Here is a 24,847-nt window from a genome sequence, read left to right on the forward strand (position 1 = left end):
CCACCCAAGCGGAAAATGTTGCTGACAAGCCTCCGATTATGAACATAAAAGTTGCTTTGCCTTTCATCTGGGCCACTTCCCCAGTCACTGTCTTTAATCTGGTGAGACTTGGTTCTACAACGGTTCCAGCTGGAACAACGTCCGGTCTCACAATAGTGGCTGAAGATCCAGTATCCACCAGGGCTGTGCAGACTACATTCCCAATCTGCACGCACACATGACATGGCTCCCCCACTTCTGTCCAGCCCACAGTCACAACAGTCTCATCACTTGAGGGCTGGTGCTCCCGGTAACTGGCTAAAGGGGTCCGTGCTACACGGACCCTCTCCCGTTTCCCTGCTGGCCCTTCCTGTTTGGACAGCGTCGCAGCAGGTGGCCAAGTTGTCCACACCCCCAGCACGCTCGTCTGTCCTTCTTGTCCTCATACTGGGTTGAGCGGGTCTGTAGCGCACATACAAGTTCCTCCACCCACGCCGGTCTTTGCTCCGCACCCTGCGTAAATGATGCAGCCGAAACTGGGTGGGAAGATGTCTCAGGTGCCGAACTAGTGGCGATCTCACTCTCCATGGCGAGTTCAAGTGCATCTGCCAGGACAGTAGGGTGGGCGAGCTGGACGCGCAATCGCAATTCATCCGGTTTAAGAGCTTGGATAAATTGATCACATATCAGTTCATTCTGGATTGCGTCCGGCATTCCGATATACGCACGCCGACCCAGCCTCTCGATCCCATGAGCAAGGCACCGAAGCGACTCACCCGGTAGCCTGTCACGGTGCTTAAACTCACAGCGCAAAGAGTCTCTAAAGTCAAACTCTCCAAAACGCCTTTGCAGCGCAGCAACCAGCGCACTGTAATCAAGTCTTTCTCTCGGGTTCAGCAGGAGCAAACAAGACGCAGCTTCTTCAGTCAGTGACAAAGCCAACTGTATTGCTCTCACCTCCTCAGTCCAGCCTGTTTTATTAGCCACAAGCTCAAACTTGATTTTATAAGCCTCCCAGCTTCCTTTCCCTGAAAACTTCAGTGTTCTCAATGCTTCACACACAAGCTCATGGGCGCCGCCATGTTTGTTTACATTCGGCGGCGGCGCATGCGCTCCTGCGTCATGACGCCGCTCCGTCATGGGGATACTGTTGTCCATGTGGCGCGAAACGCCGGCTTCATGGCGTCCGTGCTCGACGCAGCCTGCGTCCGGCATGTCAGTCGCACATTCTCCAGTTCCTTTCTCTACCTTCACTCGAGCACTGAGGTTGGCGAACATCCTCTATCCACAGGCAGCAGGTTCAAACCGAAGCACTTCTGACACCAATGTAATGCCCGCGGTGGAGAGGGAGTCACACAGACGAGGATGTGCCGTTCAATCGCTTTATTAACAAGCGGTAACTTCCAGTAGTACCAAAATAATGCACACACATACACGAGCTGCTGTTAGCCACAACTCACGCTCATACACACACTGACACTTCCCCGCCACTCACTTGCGCATGCACGTTCACCAAACTCTTAAAGATACAGTACACAAATACAAATATCACAAATATTACAACATTAAGGAATAACATGTCAATAACAATCAACAATCAATGCAGTTTTGTGTTGGCGGTGTGTCTTGCGTGTGAGATAGTTTTATATACAATGCTCTTACTCCAGATTGCTGTTGGCGCGTTAAGGTCAGCAATACAGCTCAAAAAGAGTGCCAGACTATGTTGGGATGCAACAATATAATCTGCTGCCTCCATCTTTGTGCCTGACAAGAGCTCTTCTATACCGTGGCTTTGTAATGCTGACTGAGCCTGCACACAAAAAACACCAAGCATAAGGCAAAAAAGTTTGTATCCAGGGTCAATGTTCGACTCCGGAAAAATATTTTGGTCTCGGGAGCAGTTCATGATTGGGAAAGTTTGCCTACAAGTTTTTAATAGGAGGGTCAACTGTGCTTTTAGTGGAAAAAAAAGAAAAATAGCAAAAAACACTATACATATCTACTGTAAACTGTATGGCGGTGACCTGCTGTGGCTGCAGAGGCTCGTGGTAGTAAGTAACTTTTTTGGCGAATAAATCGGTCAATTCTGAAAATTTCACAGTTAACATGCAGCGTAGTCACTCCAAAATAACATACGACCGCCAGGCAATTTTAGATCGAGATAAATCGAACAGTTTTAGACCAAAAGATGCGTGAACGCTGGACCTCCTCGGTAGCATCAGAATAATACGCCAGCTACAGTGAAGCAACAGAGCCAAATACTAGCGCCGCTTCCTTCCATCCTGCTTTCAAATGTCCGCTCCCTGGAGAACAAACTGGACTAAATGAAGCTGGATTTAAATGAAAGACGGGAGATGAACGACTGCTGCGCCATATTTCACACAGAAATGTGGATAAAACCATCTGTTCCAGATGAGGCAGTTAACCTCGAGGAGCTAACACAGTTTCGGTCGGACACGAGCAGCATTCTCACCGGTAAATCTTGAGGCGGCGGTGTTTGCATATACACCAACAAAAACTGGTGCAACAACGGAAAGACGGTCTCATGTCACTGCTCTCCCAATGTAAAACTACTAACTATAAAATGCAGGCCATTTTATTTACCCCAGGATTTCAGTGCCATGATCTTTCTAGCAGTGTACATTCGTCCAAGTGCAAACACCAACGAAACCCTGAATGCTTTATATTGCTCAATCAGTGAACTGCAATCTACACATCCAGAGGGAGTTTTCATCGTGGCAGGGGACTTCAATCAAGCTAACATGAAAACTGTGTCCCCCCATTTCCATCAATATGTGAATTTTGCAACTGGGGTGGAAGCACACTGGAAATGGTCAACAGCAACATCAAACAGGCATTCAAAGCTGCACCTGCCCCCACCTCGGTTCCTCAGACCATCTCTCTGTGATGCTATTTCTTGCATACAAGCCCCTGCTGATCAGGAAAAAAGCTACAGTGAAGCAGGTGAGGACCTGGCCAGAGGGGGAAATGGACGCATTACAGGACTGATTTGAATGCACAGACTGGGAATTTTGTAATGCAGCCGCCACAGACAATAATCACATGTGTGGAGGAGTACAGGCCAACGAGAAACCCTGGCTGAACAGTAAGGTACGTGCAATGCTGAATGCTCGGCAGGCTCGGAACAAGGTTTAGAGCACACAACACAATCCATCCCTCGCCCTGATGAGCAGCCAGTCGACCTGGACACAGCGGATGTCCGGAGAACCCTGAGGAGAGTGAACCCCCGGAAAGCAGCGGGACCTGATGACATTCCGGGCAGGGAGCCTAGGGGATGTGCAGACCAGCTGGCTGGGGTTTTCAGACATCTTCAACACCTCGCTGACCCAGGCTGTGGTACCATCATGATTTACGACTGCTACAATCCAGTGCCTAAAAAAATACACAATACAATTATTCGAGGGCCTAAAAAAATACACAATCTACTCCCTCAATAATTAGTGCACCTTGGCACTCACCCCCATCATAATGAAGTGCTTCGAGAGGCTTGTAAAGGAACACATTATTCCCCCACATTCGACCCATACCAATTTGCTTATCGCCCTAACCACTCCACAGAGGATGCCATCACTTCTGCACTCCACCTGAGCTTAGAACATCTGGAAGGAAAGGACACACGTGCAGATGTTGTTTCTGGACTTCAGCTTGGCATTCAACACAAGCACCTGTGATGGCAGCACCTGTTGAGCAAACTGGCCTCCCTTGGATTCAGCACCCCACTATGCATCTGGCTGCTTGAATTCCTCACAGACAGTCCCCAGTCTGTGAGAGTGGGCAACAACACCTCCAGTGCCATCTCCCTGAGCACCGGCTCTGCCAAGGGCTGCGTCTTGAGTACGCTGCTGTTCACACTGATGATCCATGACTGCTGCGCCAGGTCCACTACTAACCACATTGTGAATTATGCTGCCGACACAACAGTAGTGGGCCTAATCCGTGACAACAACGACATGAACTACAGGAAGGAGGTGAAACATCTGGTTGACTGGTGCAGAACCAACAACCTGGTCCTGAACATCGACAAGACCAAGGTGATCATCGCCGACTTCAGGAGGCACCAGTCCAGGCACAATCCACTCTTCATCAATGGCACAGCAGTGGAGATGGTGAGTAGCACCAAGTTCCTGGAGGTGCAGATAACTGTTAATCCTCCTTTGTCCCTACAAACCAGAGCTCTTATAAAACCAGCTCAGCACCGCATGCACTTTTGGCGTTGGATGAAAAGAGCACCGCTCCCTCCCTCCATTCTCAGCACATTCAACAGAGGCACTATAGAGAGTCTACTAACCAACTGCATCTCTGTCTGGACTGGAGCCTGCAGTGCCTCAGACTGGAAGTCTCTGCAGAGAGTGGTGAGGACGGCGGAAAAAATAATCAGGACTCCTCTTCTTCCCATCCGGGTGATTGCAAAAAGCCGCTGCTTGACCAGGTTCCCTCAGACTTTTTTCTCCGCCGTTTTGAACGCTCAGCAACACACCAGACAAGAACGCGCTCTGGCCGCACGGCAGACAGAGAAGTTTACGAGGGATTGCGAAAATTCAGCGATTTTGAAGAAAAAATCATCCAAATTGGTGAAACTAAATTAAAATTAAAAACTAACAATTACAATTATTTTATCATTATATATTTTATTTCTTTGCATGATCACAGGTGAGGCACTGTCTACCCTGCCTCTCCTGACCGCACATCACTGAGATCCATAATCGATCAAATCATTTATTTTACTCAGCCCTTCATACCAGCACACATGTGATGGCACAAAAGGAAGTACTTTACGAATCTTAGGAGGCGAATACAGGAATATAACACACACACAGTGGGTTGTAAAGGTAAATACATATTATCAGTAATTAATTCCAGGGGTGTATAATGAACATTTCTGTCCCAAAATGAGGTCATGAAAGAAAATAATTGAGAAGCACTGAAGTAAAAAGACAAGTACTGCAAAAACAGGAGATTCAGACATGCCTTAATTTTAAAATACACAATTTTGTAAAAGATCAAGCCAATCTGCTGTTATCTATTCAAGACAATGACCTGACAATTTCAATATGCATGCATATTTTAATTACGGTGGTCAAACTGTCTTCCCTCCAAGGTAATTTAGGGCACTGTTTACATACTTATTTGCATACACAAAGTTTATTTAATGTACTCATAGATATACAATTTCCCCCAGGGATCAATAAAGTACTTTCTATTCTATTCTATTATACTGTGTGTGTAACCCACATAGGAAGTACTTCAGGAACATGGGGTCAGATGGCCACGACAAGACCTGAAGCACATCCAACATTATTAACCTCTTTACATAAATTGTTTAACTAAAAGCGCTCATTGTGATTAATATAGCACTGAGAAGACACTTTTATTTTCTTCTAATAGGCATGAAAATGGGTTTGGAAAGTGTTACATAAACACCGTGTCTTGGCTTATCTTTGTAAGAGTATGTCACAACCCAGGGGACTGTGGAGTATAAAACTGCATTCCCATCTGAAGAAAGAGCCGGATCTTGACACTGTGACCAGATACCATACGACCATGAGTGCCATTAAACAGCAGGAGAAAAAGACAGGTAAACCAATAATTTGATTGATTAGATGGATCAATTTTGTCTTAAATTATTAACTTTAACTTTGTTATATTTTTCACAGCACCTAAGAAAGTCAAGTCAAAGAAAAACATCAACCATTTTACAGATGTGCACGGTCTGCCTTGCATTGAGAATATAGTGTGCAGTGTGGAGGAGACTCCACAGCCAATCACAACAAAGATCACGGGCAACTTTCCGGAATGGATCAACGGTAGCTTCTTGAGAAATGGCCCAGGAAAGTTTGAAATTGGAAACCAGAAGTAAGCACGATGCCAAATAGTAAATACTTAAAGATAATCGGGGCAGCACTTTACAAGTTTTAACTCTCTTCCTCCTCAGGTTCAACCACTGGTTTGATGGAATGGCTCTTCTTCACCAGTTCAAAATTGCCAAGGGACAGGTGACATACAAAAGCCGCTTCCTCTCCAGTGAGAGTTACCAGGCCAACAACGAAAATAACCGCATTGCTGTGTCCGAATTTGGGACTGTAACTGTGCCAGACCCTTGTAAAAACGTCTTTCAACGCTTCGTCTCCAAATTTGAATTACCAAGTGAGTACTATCAGCACAATTCAATTCTGTTCAATAAAGGCATTTGAAACACAATAAAGCTAAATATGACTGAATTGGATTTGAGTATATGGCAGTTTTTTAATTTGGCAATTAACTTTTATCTCCTTTAGAGTCCTCTGATAATGCCAATGTGAGCTTTGTGACCTACAAAGGTGATTACTATGTTAGCACAGAAACCAACTTGATGCACAAAGTGGACCCTGAGACGTTGGAAACGACCAAAAAGGTAATGCTGAGTGACGTTTATGACACTGTGTACGTATATGTCACATTAATATTTTATATGCTGAAGTATTCGAAAAATAGTGTAATAAAAGTTTAGTTGTGATATTTAACACCCTACACTAGCACACATTGTAATTAAACAGTTTTAAAATTACCTTGTACCATCAAAAAAATAAGCTTTTTAAAATTACATATCCTGAAATAGTTATATGCCAACCTCTCCAAATGATTTCTTATCTAATTTCCCCTGGGGGATTAATAAAGTATTTCTGATTCTGATTCTGATGTCACTTAGGGACTTGAGCACAATGTTAAGAGTAGAAAAAAAAAGAAAAATAGTTTAAAGGTGCCTCAATTTTTATATGCCCCACTATTTGTATGATTAGTTTTTTGCAGAAAATGTTTGCTAAATGTTTTCCCAGATCGTTGTATATCGTCTCGGTTACGGTACAGATGAACATTGCACAAAAAAAACTAATCTGTTGGCCTGTGTATCAATCTGCGGAATCGATTGCCCAAGCAAAGAATCTCACGCTTTGGTGACTCAGTCTGTATGTTCTTTTTAATTTAATATGTTTGCAAAATAACCCCCCATGGGTTTTAGTGACTTAGTGTACCAGCTTTTTTACATTTAAAATATGTCTACAAAAAAACCTGCCATAAGGCCAAAGAATGTTGTAAGTGGCAGCACTTAAATAAGGAAGGTGAGAAACAATAGAATCTGAACAAAAGCATTTAGCAAAGTATGAAGGTGATGTCATTGTGGCTCTCTGCTCCTCAACATCTTTAACACAAGTCTTCAATAAACGTGAAAGTGATGTTAAATGGTCATTTATAAATATCATTTGTCAATAATATGTATTTCACATTGTTTTATGCATGCAAAACTAAGGTCTCTGAGTATTGGACTATACTGAATCATACATTTTCTTGATACATTATTTTGTAATGTGGAATGTTACGAAATAGTTGATCAATTGAAAATACTTGTTTATTTTTTTGCTGATATTGGAATTATATCCAATATTAATCAGAACACGCCTATGTGAAACTATACTTAGTCTCTATAAAATGTGTTTGTGTTAATATTTTTGGGTGTCTTGAATGTAATACTTGCTTAAAAATGCTTGAGTTTTTGTACTTTGTCTGACCTTTTGCAAGAGATGGCTAACAAAAACCTATGTACCACAACTACTATCTGTCTGTCTACTATCAAGAACAAACTACATGGAATTAACATTGCCTCTTTTGTTCAGTTTATTGATTGTCCAATATTATTAATATTAATATAATATAATTAATATTAATAATATTCATGATATTTTATATAGATATATATATGTATATATATATATATATATATATATATATATATATATATATATACATATATATACTATATATATATATATATATATATATATATTAAATACGAATCAAAATCGAATACGTTGTGCGATTCAGAATCGATTCTCATTTTCAAAAAAATCGATTTAAAAAAAAAAATTGTTATTTTTTTTTATCAATCCAATAAACCACTACACAACAATACCATAACAATGCAATCCAATTACAAAGCCAAACCTGACCCAGCAACACTCAGAACTGCAATAAACAGAGCAAATGAGAGGAGACACAAACACGACACAGAACAAAGCAAAAGTAGTGAAACAAAAATTAATATTATCAACAACAGTATCAATATTACTTATAATTTCAGCATAGCAGTGATTAAAATCCCTCATTAACATTATCATTAGACATTTATAAAAATAATAAAAAAAGAACAATAATGTCACAGTGGCTTACACTTGCATCACATCTCATAAGCTTGACAACACACTGTGTCCAATGTTTTCCCAAAGATAAAATAAGTCATATTTTTGGTTCGTTTAATAGTAAAAACAAATTTACATTATTGCAATCAGTTGATAAAACATTGTCCTTTACAATTCTAAAAGCTTTTTTTTTTTTTAAACCTACTACTCTGCTTGCATGTCAGCAGTCTGGGGTAGATCCTGCTGAAATCCTATGTATTGAATGAATACAGAATCGTTTTGAATCGGAAAAATATCATTTTTGAATCGAGAATCGAATCGAATTGAAAAAAGTCGATATATTATCGAATCGTGACCCCAAGAATCGATATTGACTTGAAACATGGGACACCCAAAGATTCACAGCCCTAATTTATATATATATATATATATATATATATATATATATATATATATATATATATATATATTTATACTGTATATATACTGTATATGGCATTTTATAACGTCATTCATTCATTCAATATTTTTGATTACTTTTTTCTTCTACTATTATACTTTTCTCATAAAAAGCAATGTCAGCATCATTTTCCTCCTTGGTTCTGTATCAAATAGGTAAACTGGAGTGATTTTATTGCTGTTAACGGAGCCACTGCACACCCCCACACTGAGCCTGATGGAACAACATACAACATGGGGAATTCCTACTCCTCTAAAGGTGAAGAGTAATTCATTGCCTAACTGTCTGCTTGTGGAGTAGCAGCTGACTAAAGTTTTCAAATCATTCGTGTCTGAATTTTCAGGATCATACTACAACATCATTGAAGTGCCTCCCACCAAAAACAATAGCAAAGAAACCCTGGAGGGTGTGAAGGTACTTTGCTCCATCCCCTCAGTGGACAAGACCAAACCATCCTACTACCACAGTTTTGGTGAGCAGCAGTTTAAATGACATATCAAATCATTCTAAAGTCATAAAGTATTGCAACAAATTTTACAAGCTGTTTGGTGAAACGTAAAGAATACTGTATATATGTAAACTTAGTAAACTGACATTGTCTATTAATTGGCATGCCTATTTTTTTAACGGTTTCTTTTAATTAACCTGACACAGCTTTTAAAGGCCTACAGAAATGAGATTTTCTTATTTAAACGGGGATAGCAGGTCCATTCTATGTGTCATACTTGATCATTTTGCGATATTGCCAAATTTTTGCTGAAAGGATTTCGTAGAGAACATCGACGATAAAGTTGCAACTTTTGGTCGCTAATAAAGCCTTGCCTGTACCGGAAGTAGCAGACGATGTGCGCGTGACGTCACCTGTTGTAGAGCTCCTCACATCCTCACATTATTTACAATCATAGCCACCAGTAGCTAGAGCGATTCGGACCGAGAAAGCGACAATTTCCCCATTAATTTGAGCGAGTATGAAAGATTTGTGGATGAGGATAGTGAGAGTGAAGGACTAGAAGAAAAGAATAAAAAAGCGACAAGGTCAGTGGGAGCGATTCAGATGTTATTAGACACATTTACTAGGATAATTCTGGAAAATCCCTTATCTGTGTTACTAGTGTTTTAGTGAGATTATATAGTCATACCTAAAGGGAGGGGTGTGGTGACCGCCAGTATCTCTAAGAGAAGCCACGGAGGAGCCAAGGAAGTTGCAGCTGCCTCTTTGACAGCTGCAGGAGGAACGACACAAGCTCCGCTCATGTTTATGGTAAGAGCCGACTTATTACCACAATTTTCTCACCGAAACCTGTGGTTGGGAACCATGTCCGCTTGACTGCTCTGTTCCATATTAAAGCTTCACAACAAACAAAGAAACACCGGCTGTGTTTGTGTTGCTACAGCCGGCTGAAATACACCGCTTTCCATCAAATGCATTTTTGTCTCCATGATTAATTGAACAAATTGCAAAAGATTCAGCAACACAGATGTCCAGAATACTGTGTAATTATGCGATAAAAACAGACTACTTTTAGCCGTGATCGGTGCTGGGAGAACATGTCCGCTACCACCGGTGACGTCACACGCACGCGTCATCATACCACAACATTTTCAACAGGATACCTTGCGTGAAATTTAAAATTGCAATTTATTAAACTAAAAAAGCAGTATTGGCATGTGTTGCAATGTTAATATTTCATCATTGATATATAAACTATCAGACTGCGTGGTCGGTAGTAGTGGGTTTCAGTAGGCCTTTAACTACGAGTTGCAACTGTATGCTAACCATAAGGTGGCCAACTTTTATGGGGGCCACAGGCCAGAATAACATCAATAATGAGTTTGAAACTGAATGTTTGCTAACATGTCAAAATTCATCATAAAGGCCCGGATGTCGATCCCGAAGATGCTTTGCCAAATTTGACATACTACTTCTTGACTGCATTGTAGCACAGTTTGCACACAGGCTTATCGACAGCCAAAGTACCTAAAACCGCACTTACGCCACATTTATTTTTGACTAAAACTGGATGCTTTTGCAGCAGCACTAGCCATATCCTCTATTATTTGTGCCTCCTTACTATACATTACAGTGGTGGGCCGTGCGTTTCCCACCTAGGCCTTCAGTGATGTCCGACTTCAATGAATACCTCTCAAAATACCATCATTTATGTCATCACATGACCATTGCTGGAGAAATACAATACAGGAACACATTTATGGCGTACTTCGCGCTGAATAACCGTAACAGTGTACAAAATTGGATATTTTCTGGCGCATTTAAAAATCTATTAAAACGCATCGGCAATTAAAACATATCTTATGTGGTACTGTCAAAATTAAAAATGCAAAAAACATATTAAAAGTGAAAAAATTTAATATTTGAACTCACAATGTGTAGCACCTATTCGACGCCGTGGTACGCCTCGGCTTATTGGAGTGGAAATGGCGAGCATTTGCCCACTTCATCACCAGAACAACTGAGCTAGCTTCCAGGGTTGGCCGTCATCGTCTCACAAGATGTACAAACCCCGTTTCCATATGAGTTGGGAAATTGTGTTAGATGTAAATATAAACGGAATACAATGATTTGCAAATCATTTTCAACCCATATTCAATTGAATGCACTACAAAGACAAGATATTTGATGTTAAAACTCATAAACTTTATTTATTTTTTTTGCAAATAATAATCAACTTAGAATTTCATGGCTGCAACACGTGCCAAAGTAGTTGGGAAAGGGCATGTTCACCACTGTGTTACATCACCTTTTCTTTTAACAACACTCAATAAACGTTTGGTAACTGAGGAAACTAATTGTTGAAGCATTGAAAGCGGAATTCTTTCCCATTCTTGTTTTATGTAGAGCTTCAGTAGTTCAACAGTCCGGGATCTCCGCTGTTGTATTTTACGCTTCATAATGCTCCACACATTTTTGATGGGAGACAGGTCTGGACTGCAGGCGGGCCAGGAAAGTACCCACACTCTTTTTTTATGAAGCCACACTGTTGAAACACGTGCTGAATGTGGCTTGGCATTATCTTGCTGAAATAAGCAGGGGCGTCCATGAAAAAGACGGCGCTTAGATGGCAGCATATGTTGTTACAAAACCTGTATGTACCTTTCAGCATTAATGGTGTCTCCACAGGTGTGTAAGTTACCCATGCCTTGGGCACTAATGCCCCCCCGTACCATCACAGATGCTGGCTTTTGAACTTTGTGTCGATAACAGTCTGGATGGTTCGCTTCCCCTTTGGTCTGAATGACACGATGTCGAATATTTCCAAAAACAATTTGAAATGTGGATTCGTCAGACTACAGAACACCTTTCCACTTTGCAACAGTCCATCTTAGATGATCTCGGGCCCAGAGAAGCCGGCGGCGTTTCTGGATGTTGTTGATAAATGCCTTTCGCTTTCCATAGTAGAGCTTTAACTTGCACTTGCGAAGAACTGTATTTCGTGACAGTGGTTTTCTGAAGTGTTCCTGAGCCCACGTGGTGATATCCTTCAGAGATTGATGTCGGTTTTTGATACAGTGCCGTTTGATGGTCATTCAATGTTGGTTTCCGGCCATGCCGCTTACGTGTAAAGATTTCCCCAGATTCTCTGAACCTTTTCAGGATATTATGGACCGTAGATGTTGAAATCTCTAAATTTCTTGCAATTGCACTTTGAGAAACGTTGTTCTTAAACTGTTTGACTATTTGCTCACGCGGTTGTCGACAAAGGGGTGTACCTCATCCCACCCTTTCTTGTGAAAGACTGTGCATTTTTTTGGGAAGCTGTTTTTATAGCCAATCATGGCACCCACCTGATACCAATTAGTCTGCACACCTGTGGAATGTTCCAAATACTGTAAGTGTTTGATGAGCATTCCCCAACTTTATCGGTATTTATTGCCACCTTTCCCAACTTCTTTGTCACGTGTTGCTGGCATCAAATTCTAAAGTTAATGATTATTTGCAACAAAAAAAAAAGTTTATCAGTTTGAACATCAAATATGTTGTCTTTGTAGCATATTCAACTGAATATGGGTTGAAAATGATTTGCAAATCATTGTATTCCGTTTATATTTACATCCAACAGTTTCCCAACTCATATGGAAACGGGGTTTGTAGTTTCTCTTTAAATATCCTTCTTGAAAATGGCCTTGCAAATATATCTGCCACTTAATCAACATTTTGTTCTCCTTCTCTGCTATACCGATATGGCTACGGCGCAACACTTCCTGCTAAATTGCCACTTGTGAATGGATACTCACTTTGGAATGACAAGTGAGTATCCAATCACAGTCTCGTTAACATCAGGCTACTTAGATAATCTACTGTCAACAACTTGTGATCTGATTGGCTATCGCAACTGTCTATCACCTGTATGTCCCCTCGGGCAGATTTCCTACAGCATGGCAACATAAACTAGCTGAATTCTAAAACTAAAAACAACAGCATTGGAAGGAGCATAATATGACATGAAGAGAATATGAATACTTTTAGATATTTTGGGAAAGTAAAAAAAATAATAATGTAATCTTTAATTATGAACATGATTTCTGGTTATATTTGACTAGCAGAGAATTCAACCCTTAACTCGACAATGAGTACATGAGTGTTATGTGTTTAAATGTGTAAATAAATGAACACTGAAATTCAAGTATTTCTTATATACATATATATATATATATATATATATATATATATATATATATATATATACATATATATATACCTAGAATTCACAGAAAGTCAAGTATGTGAAATATTTGACTTGGTGAAATGTAGCTGTAAATATACTCCTCGCTTCTTAACCACGCCCCGCACCAAACCACGCCCCCCGCCCCACCACCCACTCCCCCATCTTCCAAAATCGGAGGTCTCAAGGTTGGTAAGTACGCAGTACAGTACATATTCCGTACAATTGACCACTAAATGGTAACACCCCAATAAGTCTTTCATCTTGTTTAAGTCACGTTAGTCAACATTAAAATGCCTCAAGTTGTTGCTCAGATTACATAAAATGACAACTTTTCTTCTACGTATAGAGTGTGCAACATTAAACAGTTTCAATGCCCCCCAACCCCCCCACAACAGCCTGGCTAACTTGGCAGTAAGAGGATAAATGGGCCCATTATCTTCCACAGAAGAAGTGGTTCTAGTTTTCAATGCAATGTGGTATTAAATCTGCTGCTATAAAAACTTTTGTTATAGCTTTAGCCCTGCCTGACTTGCAGAGGAGAGGCTGCTTTAACGGGTTAGCGTGTTTGACGTGTTGTCAGAAGCAGCTGCTGAACAATGTGGGCGAACCTCCGTCCTCCGTTGTTGTATCGCGCAGCCAAAGTGTTCCCAAACGGGAGATCTAACGAGGCAGGAGGGTCTTCCAGCTCTGGCTTTTACATGTTGTCGTAGCCCGGTCGCTAGTAGTATGCCCTGTGTTGTGCCTTGCTCTGCATTGGTTACACAATGTGCGGTACGCTACTTGATATGTCCATGTGGAAACTTGTTCGGTACACTGAAACCCCCGTACCGAAACTGTTCACTACAAATACACTTACCATTACACCCCTATCGATGACGCAAGTTTTAAGTTGCAGCCAAAGATAAATCTCTTTTTCTCTTATTGCTCCAGCTGGTCTTTGCCCACAGGAGCTTCCATAGCTTTCACACTCCTGGTCATTTTCTTAGCAGAGAATCACACACTTTCAACAACAAGGCTACTGCTCTCGCAAAAGAGAGCAAGCAGTTTGTACCAAAAAAATGTATAGTGTCATCAGCGGTTTGGATTTACGGCAACAGAAATGGAAAAAGTGACTGTATGCTGCAAAGTTTGTTTTAAAAGGCAGTAGCACAACAAACTTATTACAGTATCTGAAACATAAGTATCCAGCTGAGAAAGGAAAATTGTACTTGCAACGAGGCAAACAAGACCGCAACAACAAACCAACTAACTCGAATGAATGTGGAGTTTCAAAACAGAAAATGCTCAAGTGGAATATTACACTTAAACAGGAGTCTAGTTGAAAAAAACATTATAGCTGAGAGTAACCAGTAGGGCTGTGAATCTTTGGGTGTTCCACGATTCGATTCAATATCGATTCTTGGGGTCACGATTCGATACTATATCGATTTTTTCGATTTCATTCGATTCTCGATTCAATAACGATATTTTTCCGATTCAAAACAATTCTGTATTCATTCAATACATAGGATTCCAGCAGGATCCACCCCAGTCTGCTGACATGCCAGCAGAGTAGTAGATTTAAAAACAAAAAAGCTTTTATAATTGTAAAGGACAATGTTTTATCAACTGATTGCAATAATGTAAATTTGTTTTAACTATTAAACGAACCAAAAATATGACTTATTTTATCTTTGTGAAAACATTGGACACAGTGTGTTGTCAAGCTTATGAGATGTGATGCAAGTGTAAGCCACTGTGACACTACTGTTCTTTTTTATTATATTTATAAATGTCTAATGATAATGTCAGTGAGGGATTTTTAATCACTGCTATGCTGAAATTATAATTAATATTGATACTGTTGTTGATAATATTCATTTTTGTTTCACTACTTTTGGTTTGTTCTGTGTCGTGTTTGTGTCTCCTCTCAACTGCTCTGTTTATTGCAGTTCTGAGTGTTGCTGGGTCAGGTTTGGTTTTGGAATCGGATTGCATTGTTATGGTATTGCTATGTAGTGGTTTTTTGGATTGATTAAAAAAATAAATAAATACATTTTTTTTTTACATTTAAAAAAAAAAAGCGATTTTTAAAAAATGAGAAACGATTCTGAATCGCACAACGTAAACGATTCGATTCGTATTCGAATCGATTTTTTCCCACACCCCTAGTAACCACGTATGAACGATAAATGAAAAATAATACTATAATACCAACAGCCAAGTAGTGAACACCAGTCGATATTTCAGGCAGTTAATCAGATGAAGTCAGTCATTAGACAACTAATGCTCAACAGCAATTAGCTATAGGTGAAGATGGATAAAGGTATTGCAGTGATGTTTAGTTTTTGAAATAAACACTTACTTACTGAATTAATTTGTTCTTAAATTTCAACAATTGGCTTAAAAGCCTGATGGGCAGTAAAACTTACGTTATCCCCTTTGACTCCATTTTAGCAATGTCTCAGAACTATGTGGTGTTCATTGAGCAGCCCATCAAGATGGACCTGTTGAAGATTGTAACAGGAAAACTGAGAGGAAAGAGCATTAGTGACGGCTTTTATTGGGATCCAAAACTCAACACCATCTTTCATCTGATTCATAAAAAAACTGGGAAGGTGAGGTTTTTTTCCACATTAGATTCAGCCTAATTAAACTGAATACAGTATTTTCACTTTGAGTTTTATTTTACCTAATGTTTTAATTCATTTGTCAAATCCAGGTGGATTCCCTTAAGTACATCGCCAAGCCACTGTCAACCTTCCACCAGATTAATGCCTTTGAAGAAGATGGTTATTTAATCATAGACATGTGTGCGTCAGACGATGGCATGGCAATAGGAAACTACAACATCCAGAACCTTCGCAAGTCTGGAGAAGATCTTGACGAGGTAAGGAAATATGACAAAAGGGTGATGATAATTACTTGAATTAAACATAAGTATTTTTCTGGATCTCAAAGTAATTACATTATTATCCTCAGGTGTATAACACGATGTGTAGAGTCTTCCCACGCCGCTTTGTTCTTCCTCTCAATGTTGATGACAAGACACCCTACAACCAGAACTTGAACAACCTGCCTAAGAGCTCAGCCACCTCATTAAGGATTGGCAAGAAAAAGGTAAACTACTTTTATACTACATACTGTTATAGCAATTTGTCATGTAAATTAATTTTTTGTCAGGCTCATCTTTCTTGTGAATGAAGTGGCTTGTAAAAAGTTTTGTTACCTGAGGACAGGCACCGTAATCTTAAACTTATATTATAGTCTTGTTCTGGCATTCCAATATATAGTAGAAAAAAACAATTGGGGCGGGGAATTGAATGTGCTACTTGGCTAAACTGTTTTTTCTGTAAGTGTAAGTATGTAGTAAATGTAAGTAATAACAAAAAAGCAGTTCCAGGCTTTTAAAGAAATCATACTAAACCTAAATCATATTACAAAATATAAAAATGTAGTCGGGATATTGTTGCTGTACAAGAAAACGTTTTTTTTTGTACCGTTAATCATAACCTTATTATTTTAACTGGTGACAAATAAGGTATATTTCTCCTAACTCTGTTGATGTCCGCAGGTAAAAATTCAAGCACAAAATGTCCATATTCAACCAAATGTGGACAATTTCCAAAGCAGGAGTAACTATTGACCCATTGTAATATTGGCTGTGTTCAACTGTTTTTGTTTTGTTGGTTTAATGCCAATGACTGCAAGTTTATAAACTTAACAAATAAATTGAATTAACAATGAATCTTGAATCATTAGAATTTCTAATAATGCCACTGTAAGTGAAATATCCATGATGCAACAAACAAACACTAACCAACGCTACTCTTAAACTCTATAATTTCCCATATCTTGTATTTAAAAGTTTCTGTATGCTGTCTTACATTGTAAACACTAAATCACATTACCTTATTTTTCGGATTATAAATCGCTCTGGAGTATACGTCGCACCGGCCGAAAATGCATAATAAAGAAGGAAAAAAACATATATACGTCACACTGGAGTATAAATCGCATTTTGGGGGGAGATTTATTTGATAAAATCCAACACCAAGAATAGACATTTGAAAGGCAATTTAAAATAAATAAAGAATAGTGAACAACAGGCTGAAGAAGTGTACGTTATATGACGCATAAATAACCAACTGAGAAGGTGCCTGGTATGTTAACGTAACATATTATGATAAGAGTCATTCAAATAACTATAACATATAGAACATGCTATACGTTTACCAAACAATCTGTCACTCCTAATCGATAAATCCGATGAAATCTTCTTCCTCGATGTCGCTTCTAAACAACTCTGCCAACTCCAAAGGTATGCGCCGTTTCGTCTTGTCGTTTTCTGCTGCATATTTCACTACGTCCAGCTTGTAATCTGCAGTACATGATTTCCTTTTCGGTCCAATATTTGTTCAGTCCTTCTCAGACGGCAACGGTGAAATGATCCACTTTAATAGCTACGGCAGTAGCATATAGCATATAGCAGTTAGCATTCCATGACCCACAATGCACTTCTGCCATGACCCTCCCCCGCCAAATTCTTATTGGTTGATGTGTGTGTGACGATTGCTGACGTGTGTGTGACGATTGCTGAGATTTTTTTCGTCTCTTCCGCGAATGAGATAAATAATATTATTTGATATTTTATGGCAACGTGTTAATAATTTCACACAATAGTCGCTCCGGAGTATATGTCGCACCCCCGGCCAAACTCTGAAAAAAACTGCGACTTATAGTCCGAAAAATATGGTACAATGTTTTGTGGTGACAACGATCTCCCGTGAATTATTAATACAGATTGTCGGAGGTTACTCAAGGTTAGGTTTGTGCGGAAGTGTACTTCATCCATGCAAAAAGGGTTTACAGGGGGTGCAGGGGAAGGAGCAAGTGGGTGAAGCACAGACTCATGCCTAAACACTGGAGCATGATCCAGGTTTTAGAGACTTAGAGATCAGTGAAGCATACAAGTCTTTTAATGGTCAAAATGCATGCAAAGTACAAACAATACATACATGTTGGGGGCGGTATGTCGTAGTGGGTAGAGCGGCCGTGCCAGAAACCTGAGAGTTGCAGGTTCGCTCCCCGCCTCTTGACATCCAAATCGCTGCCGTTGTGTCCTTGGGCAGAACACTTCACCCTTTGCCTTGGTACCGCTCACACCGGTGAATGAATGAATGATAGGTGGTGGTCGGAGGAGCTATTGACGCAAAACTGTCAGCCTCGCATCCGTCAGTCTACCCCAGGGCAGCTGTGGCAACAAAGGTAGCTTACTACCACCGGGTGTGAATGAATCATGGGTTCCCACTTCTCTATGAGCGCTTTGAGTATCTAATAATAGAAAAGCGCGATAAAAAATCGAATCCATTATTATTATGTTAGTAGGTCTGTTAATACTAAACAAAAGTAACTAGTTAAGTAGGCAAAATATTGCACACTGATGTTCCTCCTTTTCATTCTCTTGGGGACGGCCATCCGAGTAACACCCGTTGTGTCCTTGGACAAGACACTTCACCCTTGCTCCCGATGGGTCATGGTTAGGGCCTTGCATGTCAGCGCCCGTCATCAGTGTGTGAATGTAAGGGTGAATGTGGAAATAGTGTCAAAGCACTTTGAGTATCTTGGAGGTAGAAAAGCGCTATACAAGTATAATACATTTACCATTTTACGTTATCCCTTCATTATGTTTACCAAGTGGTGTAGCATTAGTTTCAGTTAAATACTTTTTGCAGATCTTCTGTACCCATGAGGATCTTCATGGGGAAGATCTTCATCAGTATGGTGGTCTTGAGTTTCCTGCCATCAACTATGACAAGTACAACACCCGTCCGTACCGCTACTTCTATGGCTGTGGCTTCAGACACCTTGTTGGAGACACACTGATCAAGATGGACAGCCTAGGCAAAACCATGAAGGTTGGGAAATGTTTTGCTTTTTTGCGTTACAAATACATGGCAAAAAAAATTGATCATGTAATCGTTTCTCTGCTTTTTCTCAAAGGTTTGGGAACAAGAGGATTTATATCCTTCAGAACCAGTCTTCATCCCCTCACCTAATGCTACAGAGGAGGACGACGGTGTTATTTTGTCTGTGGTCATCACTCCAAAAATGGTTGGTCTACTATCGTTACATAAGAAAATCAACTACAAGATGTGACTACACGATTATAACCACTACCTTACACAAAGTTATGAAAGGGGACGTTTGATGATTCTAATTTACTGTATATTCAACCCACTTGGTCTAGATCAGTGATTCTCTCAAACTGTGGCTTGTGTACCACTAGTGGTATTTGGTGGTCTCCATCAAGTCGCATGCACACCCCAAAAAGTATTCATTAAAATACAGTGTTTAAATGATAAATGGGTTGTACTTGTATAGCGCTTTTCTACCTTCAAGGTACTCAAAGCGCTTTGACACTACTTCCACATTTACCCATTCACACACACATTCACACACTGGTGGAGGGAGCTGCCATGCAAGGCGCTAACCAGCACCCATCAGGATCAAGGGTGAAGTGTCTTGCTCAGGACACAACGGACGTGACAAGGTTGGTACTAGGTGGGGATTGAACCAGGGACCCTTGGGTTGCGCACGGCCACTCTCCCACTTCGCCACGCCCTCCCCTTTTAGTGTTCCTACATTCAAACACAGTGTTACTGTTCAATCTGTGTGTAATATTACAGTGGCCAAATAAATATAATATAATTTTTAAATAAAACCTAGTCTTGTTTTTAATGAATACTTAGGTCTACTACGCTATTGTATTTTAATGTTGCTCTTCATGGTGGTACATGGAAAGCCAAGTCTTTTCTGAGGTGATACTTTGTTAAAAACCTTTGAGAATCACTGATCTAGATAATATGCTTTGGATGTGCTATGAAATAAATTTGGCGTAGATTTTGCTGCACAGAAACATTATTAACCCTCATAATTCAGATAGGATCAAAATAAACTTAATGATCAGTATACTGAATGTAAAAGCTGAAAACACAATTGGATGAAAATAATACTTCTATAAAAAATATTTTACCTTCTCTTGTGGCCCCCCCAAACCAATTAGTAATTGCATTTTCATTAGAGTTTAGCGGCTAATTCAATTCCAATCGAGTGTAATTGCACATCCACTGCAGAAGGTGGCAGTGGTGCTGTCATTGTCACAGAGTATATAGAAAGTATGGCCAATTCAGTTTCAAAACTGGTTGCAAACATAGCGCCCTGTAGTCACGGAAGGGGCTTTTGACCAATCATTTAAGATATTCCCTGGCCATACTCTCTCTGGTTGTCAGAGTGTGCACAGGGAGTATTAGCACTATGTTGTGGGATTTTTTTGTTTGCAACGGGCTTTTATACACACAGCACAGAAAGGGATATTTGAAGCGTAGTGATCAAACCCCCAGGAGACATTATGGGATTTTTTTTAAATGGGCTGAAAAGAAAGGCAAAGAGAGAAGGAGATAATGAGACAAACAAAAGTCACCAGAAAGCTAAGACAAATAAATATGACGAAGCATATAGCGCTTGGCTTCACCGTGAGTACAATGGGAGACGGGGAAAAAACGGTGTGTTGTTTTCTTTATTTTTAATAAGAATACAATGCTATGCAGAGATGTACTTATAACAATTGTATGGATAAATTATGCTAATTATAGCCACGGTTCACGTTTCCAGTGAGGATTGGACTCCGCCAAAGCTGTCCTTTGTCACCGATTCTGTTCATAACTTTTATGGACAGAATTTCTAGGCGCAGTCAAGGCGTTGAGGGGTTCCGGTTTGGTGGCCCCGGGATTAGGTCTCGGCTTTTTGCAGATGATGTGGTCCTGATGGCTTCATCTGGCCGGGATCTTCAGCTCTCACTGGATTGGTGCGCAGCCGAGTGTGAAGCGACCGGAATGAGAATCAGCACCTCCAAGTCCGAGTCCATGGTTCTCGCCCGGAAAAGGGTGGAGTGCCATCTCCGGGATGGGGAGGAGACCCTGCCCCAAGTGGAGGAGTTCAAGTACCTAGGAATCTTGTTCACGAGTGAGGGAAGAGTGGATCGTGAGATCGACAGGCGGATCAGTGCGGCGTCTTCAGTAATGCGGACGTTGTATCGATCCGTTGTGGTGAAGAAGGAGCTGAGCCGGAAGCCAAAGCTCTCAATTTACCGTTCGAGCTACGTTCCCATCCTCACCTATGGTCATGAGCTTTGGGTCATGACCGAAAGGATAAGATCACGGGTACAAGTGGCCGAAATGAGTTTCCTCCGCCGGGTGGCGGGGCTCTCCCTTAGAGATAGGGTGAGAAGCTCTGCCATCCGGGAGGAACTCAAAGTAAAGCCGCTGCTCCTCCACATCGAGAGGAGCCAGATGAGGTGGCTCGGGCATCTGGTCAGGATGCCACCCGAACGCCTCCCTAGGGAGGTGTTTAGGGCACGTCCAACCGGTAAGAGGCCACGGGGAAGACCCAGGACACGTTAGGAAGGTCTCCCGGCTGGCCTGGGAACGCCTCAGGATCCCCCGGGAAGAGCTGGACGAAGTGGCTGGGGAGAGGGAAGTCTGGGCTTCCCTGCTTAGGCTGCTGCCCCCGCGACCCAACCTCGGATAAGCGGTAGATGATGGATGGATGGATGGATGGATAGCCACGGTGGAGAGTGGGTACAGGCACAATTTATGTTCTTCTTCCTAAGGGGGCGTATCAGAATATAATTGAGAAGCCCTGCAGTAGCGTATGAGATGAAGCTGCAGCTTACAGTCTCAGCACAATAAATTGGAAGGAAGCCTGGCTACTAAGATGCACACATAAATATGTTTGTCAGGCTGTGACGCCACAAATGGTCCACTGTTGTTAAAAAAAGACTCAAACAATGCCAAAGCATCAAATGGTAAGGTTTAAGCATTAGTGCATGAGCTTGCATGCAGTTTTGGATGCTCTGTTGTTTAACACAAGTTGAGTATCCGACATTGTGACAACATTAAAAAATCAGAAAATAAGAAAATTGTCTTAGGTTTTCTTTAAATGTACATCCTCCTAACACAAGGGTTGTGCCAGCAATGTTAAAGAACTAATTATTTTCATTATTTGTTCTTTTCAGGACAAGCGTACGTTCCTCTTGGTTTTGGATGCCAAGACATTCGAAGAGTTGGCCAGGGCTGAAGTGCCTGTGAATATCCCATACGGTTTCCATGGAACATTCAATGCCTCAGCCTAGAAATGTAAAAAATATTATATTAATAGTAAATGGGCTATACTTACTTAATGCTATGCACTAAAGAGTACTAAATTTAAATGAGGTACAAATGTGATGCTTGTATGGTGTCTGTCCTCTCATGAATTGGTACACCGTTATGTAATTGCTTAACACATTTGATTAAATGTTTTTATGGTAAATTCATGTGTTTTCTTTGACTTAAAGAGTGTCTCTCCCCTTTGTGATGATATAGTATGACCAACATTTTTATTGATTAAATATCCAAAGATGAAAACATAAATAGTGTACATGTTATTGTTAACCAAACATGAATGTATGGATATGTTCATGGTCTTATTTGTGCAGATGTAACATTTTAGGGTTTTTTTCATATTTCAAGCATGTATGTACACCAGGCTGTTCTGTAAAGAAATACCCAACAATAAATAAATCCAACAAAAAATGACGCCAAGTGAAGATATATTATTTTAAATGGAGTCACAGAAATGTCCCATTTTATACAGTGTAATGAAATGAAACTACAGTAGTCCATTAAGATCCTACTCACAACTGAACATAATACAACACAAACTTCCATTTAGCTGAAAATATGTCAGTAAAATGAGACACACCTCAAAAATATATACATACATAAATTCATCCAATGAAATTAATCAGACAGTTTATTAGAAATCAGAACCAGTGTTTGCTTTAGCTGATTCTTCTTATCTTTTAGGAAGGATTCAATGTTTTGAGCTTCTTTCAAAAGGGTCTCCAGATCCAGCCTTTGGGATGTATCCACTGCTGCTTTCTCACTGGAATGACCGGTAAAAGTGACTATCAAGCAGTATTACAGCAGTAAAAAACACATGTGTCATGGTTTATTCGACCAGTTTAACTGCAAGCTGTAAAACATGATTCAAATACATCTCTTCAGCAGCATTTTTATCCTTAACACTTTGTATAATTGATGAGAACAATGCTGTTACTACAAGGGAAACGCATGTGGCCTCTCTCTAAATAGTGCATAAACTGGCCTGGAATTAATCTAACATGCATCTCAGGTTTATACTTGTATTTTGAGCAGTGACAAGTCATCGTTATGTGTTTATAGAATCAATATCGTAGTCATTTAGGGCCCAGCCCTATTCTCCCATGTGGTCAAGTGAAAAACATTCACCCACTTGACTTAAACTGTCCATGCACGCTTTCATCCAGCTTTCATCCAAAGTGAATACTTTGGGTGGAGCAAACCTTAAATGTGGGTGTTTCTAGTCAAAGTCTGGCATTCTTCTTATTCTACCGTTAACTTAAGTACTGGACGTTGTTCATATGTGCCTCTGAGGCTGGAATAAGTCCAAGAACCTGGGTAGGTGAAACATTATATTGCATTCTGAGGGCCACTATTATGCAAAACCACTTTTTTTAACTGATGGTCCTTGCATATGTGTATTTGAAATCTGCATAAGTCCCCAAAATTTTAAACCAAACCATGGAGGCATTGCAGAGATACCAATTTTGCCTTCCTTCCTACTTCCTCCAAATGGTCCGTTTGGAATTTTGTTTAGGTATGATGTTTTGATTAAGTGTGACGTCAGCAGATTATCCATATATGGTAGACATTGACCCAAACATCCTTGTGTGACTCAGTTAATTTAAAGGGGAAGTGCATTTTTGGAGGAATTTTGCCTATCGCTCACAGTCATTAAGAGAACCAAGAACACACGCGTTTTCTTTAGGTTCCTAACATGATAAAAACGCTTGCAAAATGTGGCTAATGGGAGTCACCTTTGTAACCTTTAAAGCCCTCTATCACCATTTTATATACACACTACAAGTATATGTGTATCATTAATTTGCATCTAATGAGTCCGCCTCTCAAAACTATGAAAAATCAAAAGGCACATTGTTGTCTCATTGCGACGACAGCAGAAGATTACGTGCATATATCAGCCGTATTTGAACATCCTGGATGTTTTATACAAAACATTCCATCCGGACCTTGATCAATATGAATGGGTTGTACTTGTATAGCGCTTTTCTACCCCTTTTTAAGGAGCCCAAAGCGCTTTGGCAGTATTTCCACATTCGCCCATTCACACACACCCATTCACACACTGATGGCGGGAGCTGCCATACAAGGCGCTCACCAGGACCCATCAGGAGTAAGGGTGAAGTGTCTTGCCCAAGGACACAACGGACGTGACTAGGATGGTAGAAGGTGGGGATTGAACTAGTAACCCTCAGATTACTGGCACAGCCACTCTCCCAACTTCGCCACGCCGTACCTTTATGACTATTTAACAGAAGATACATTTATAAGGTAGCGTCTATATCAGTTGATTTGATAGATTTTTTGACAGTTAACTCTTAGCCCTCCTGC

At 40.4% G+C, this 24,847-nt stretch overlaps 1 protein-coding gene across 1 annotated transcript; it reads left to right on the forward strand.

Annotated features, from left to right (window-relative positions):
* Positions 1-4,335: 4,335 nt before the first annotated feature.
* bco2b (beta-carotene oxygenase 2b) lies at positions 4,336-22,936 on the forward strand. The gene is made up of 13 exons (XM_061918790.1): positions 4,336-4,352; positions 5,446-5,575; positions 5,655-5,853; positions 5,933-6,144; positions 6,276-6,391; positions 8,784-8,886; positions 8,972-9,100; positions 15,750-15,910; positions 16,015-16,182; positions 16,275-16,412; positions 19,028-19,210; positions 19,296-19,406; positions 22,369-22,936. Exons 2-13 carry the CDS (start codon positions 5,449-5,451, stop codon positions 22,483-22,485), a joined length of 1,764 nt encoding a protein of 587 aa, XP_061774774.1. The 5' UTR covers positions 4,336-4,352; positions 5,446-5,448; the 3' UTR covers positions 22,486-22,936.
* Positions 22,937-24,847: the final 1,911 nt, after the last annotated feature.

The sequence above is a fragment of the Nerophis ophidion genome, linkage group LG13 (genome assembly GCF_033978795.1).
Source record: "Nerophis ophidion isolate RoL-2023_Sa linkage group LG13, RoL_Noph_v1.0, whole genome shotgun sequence".
Classification (NCBI taxonomy): Eukaryota; Metazoa; Chordata; class Actinopteri; order Syngnathiformes; family Syngnathidae; genus Nerophis; species Nerophis ophidion.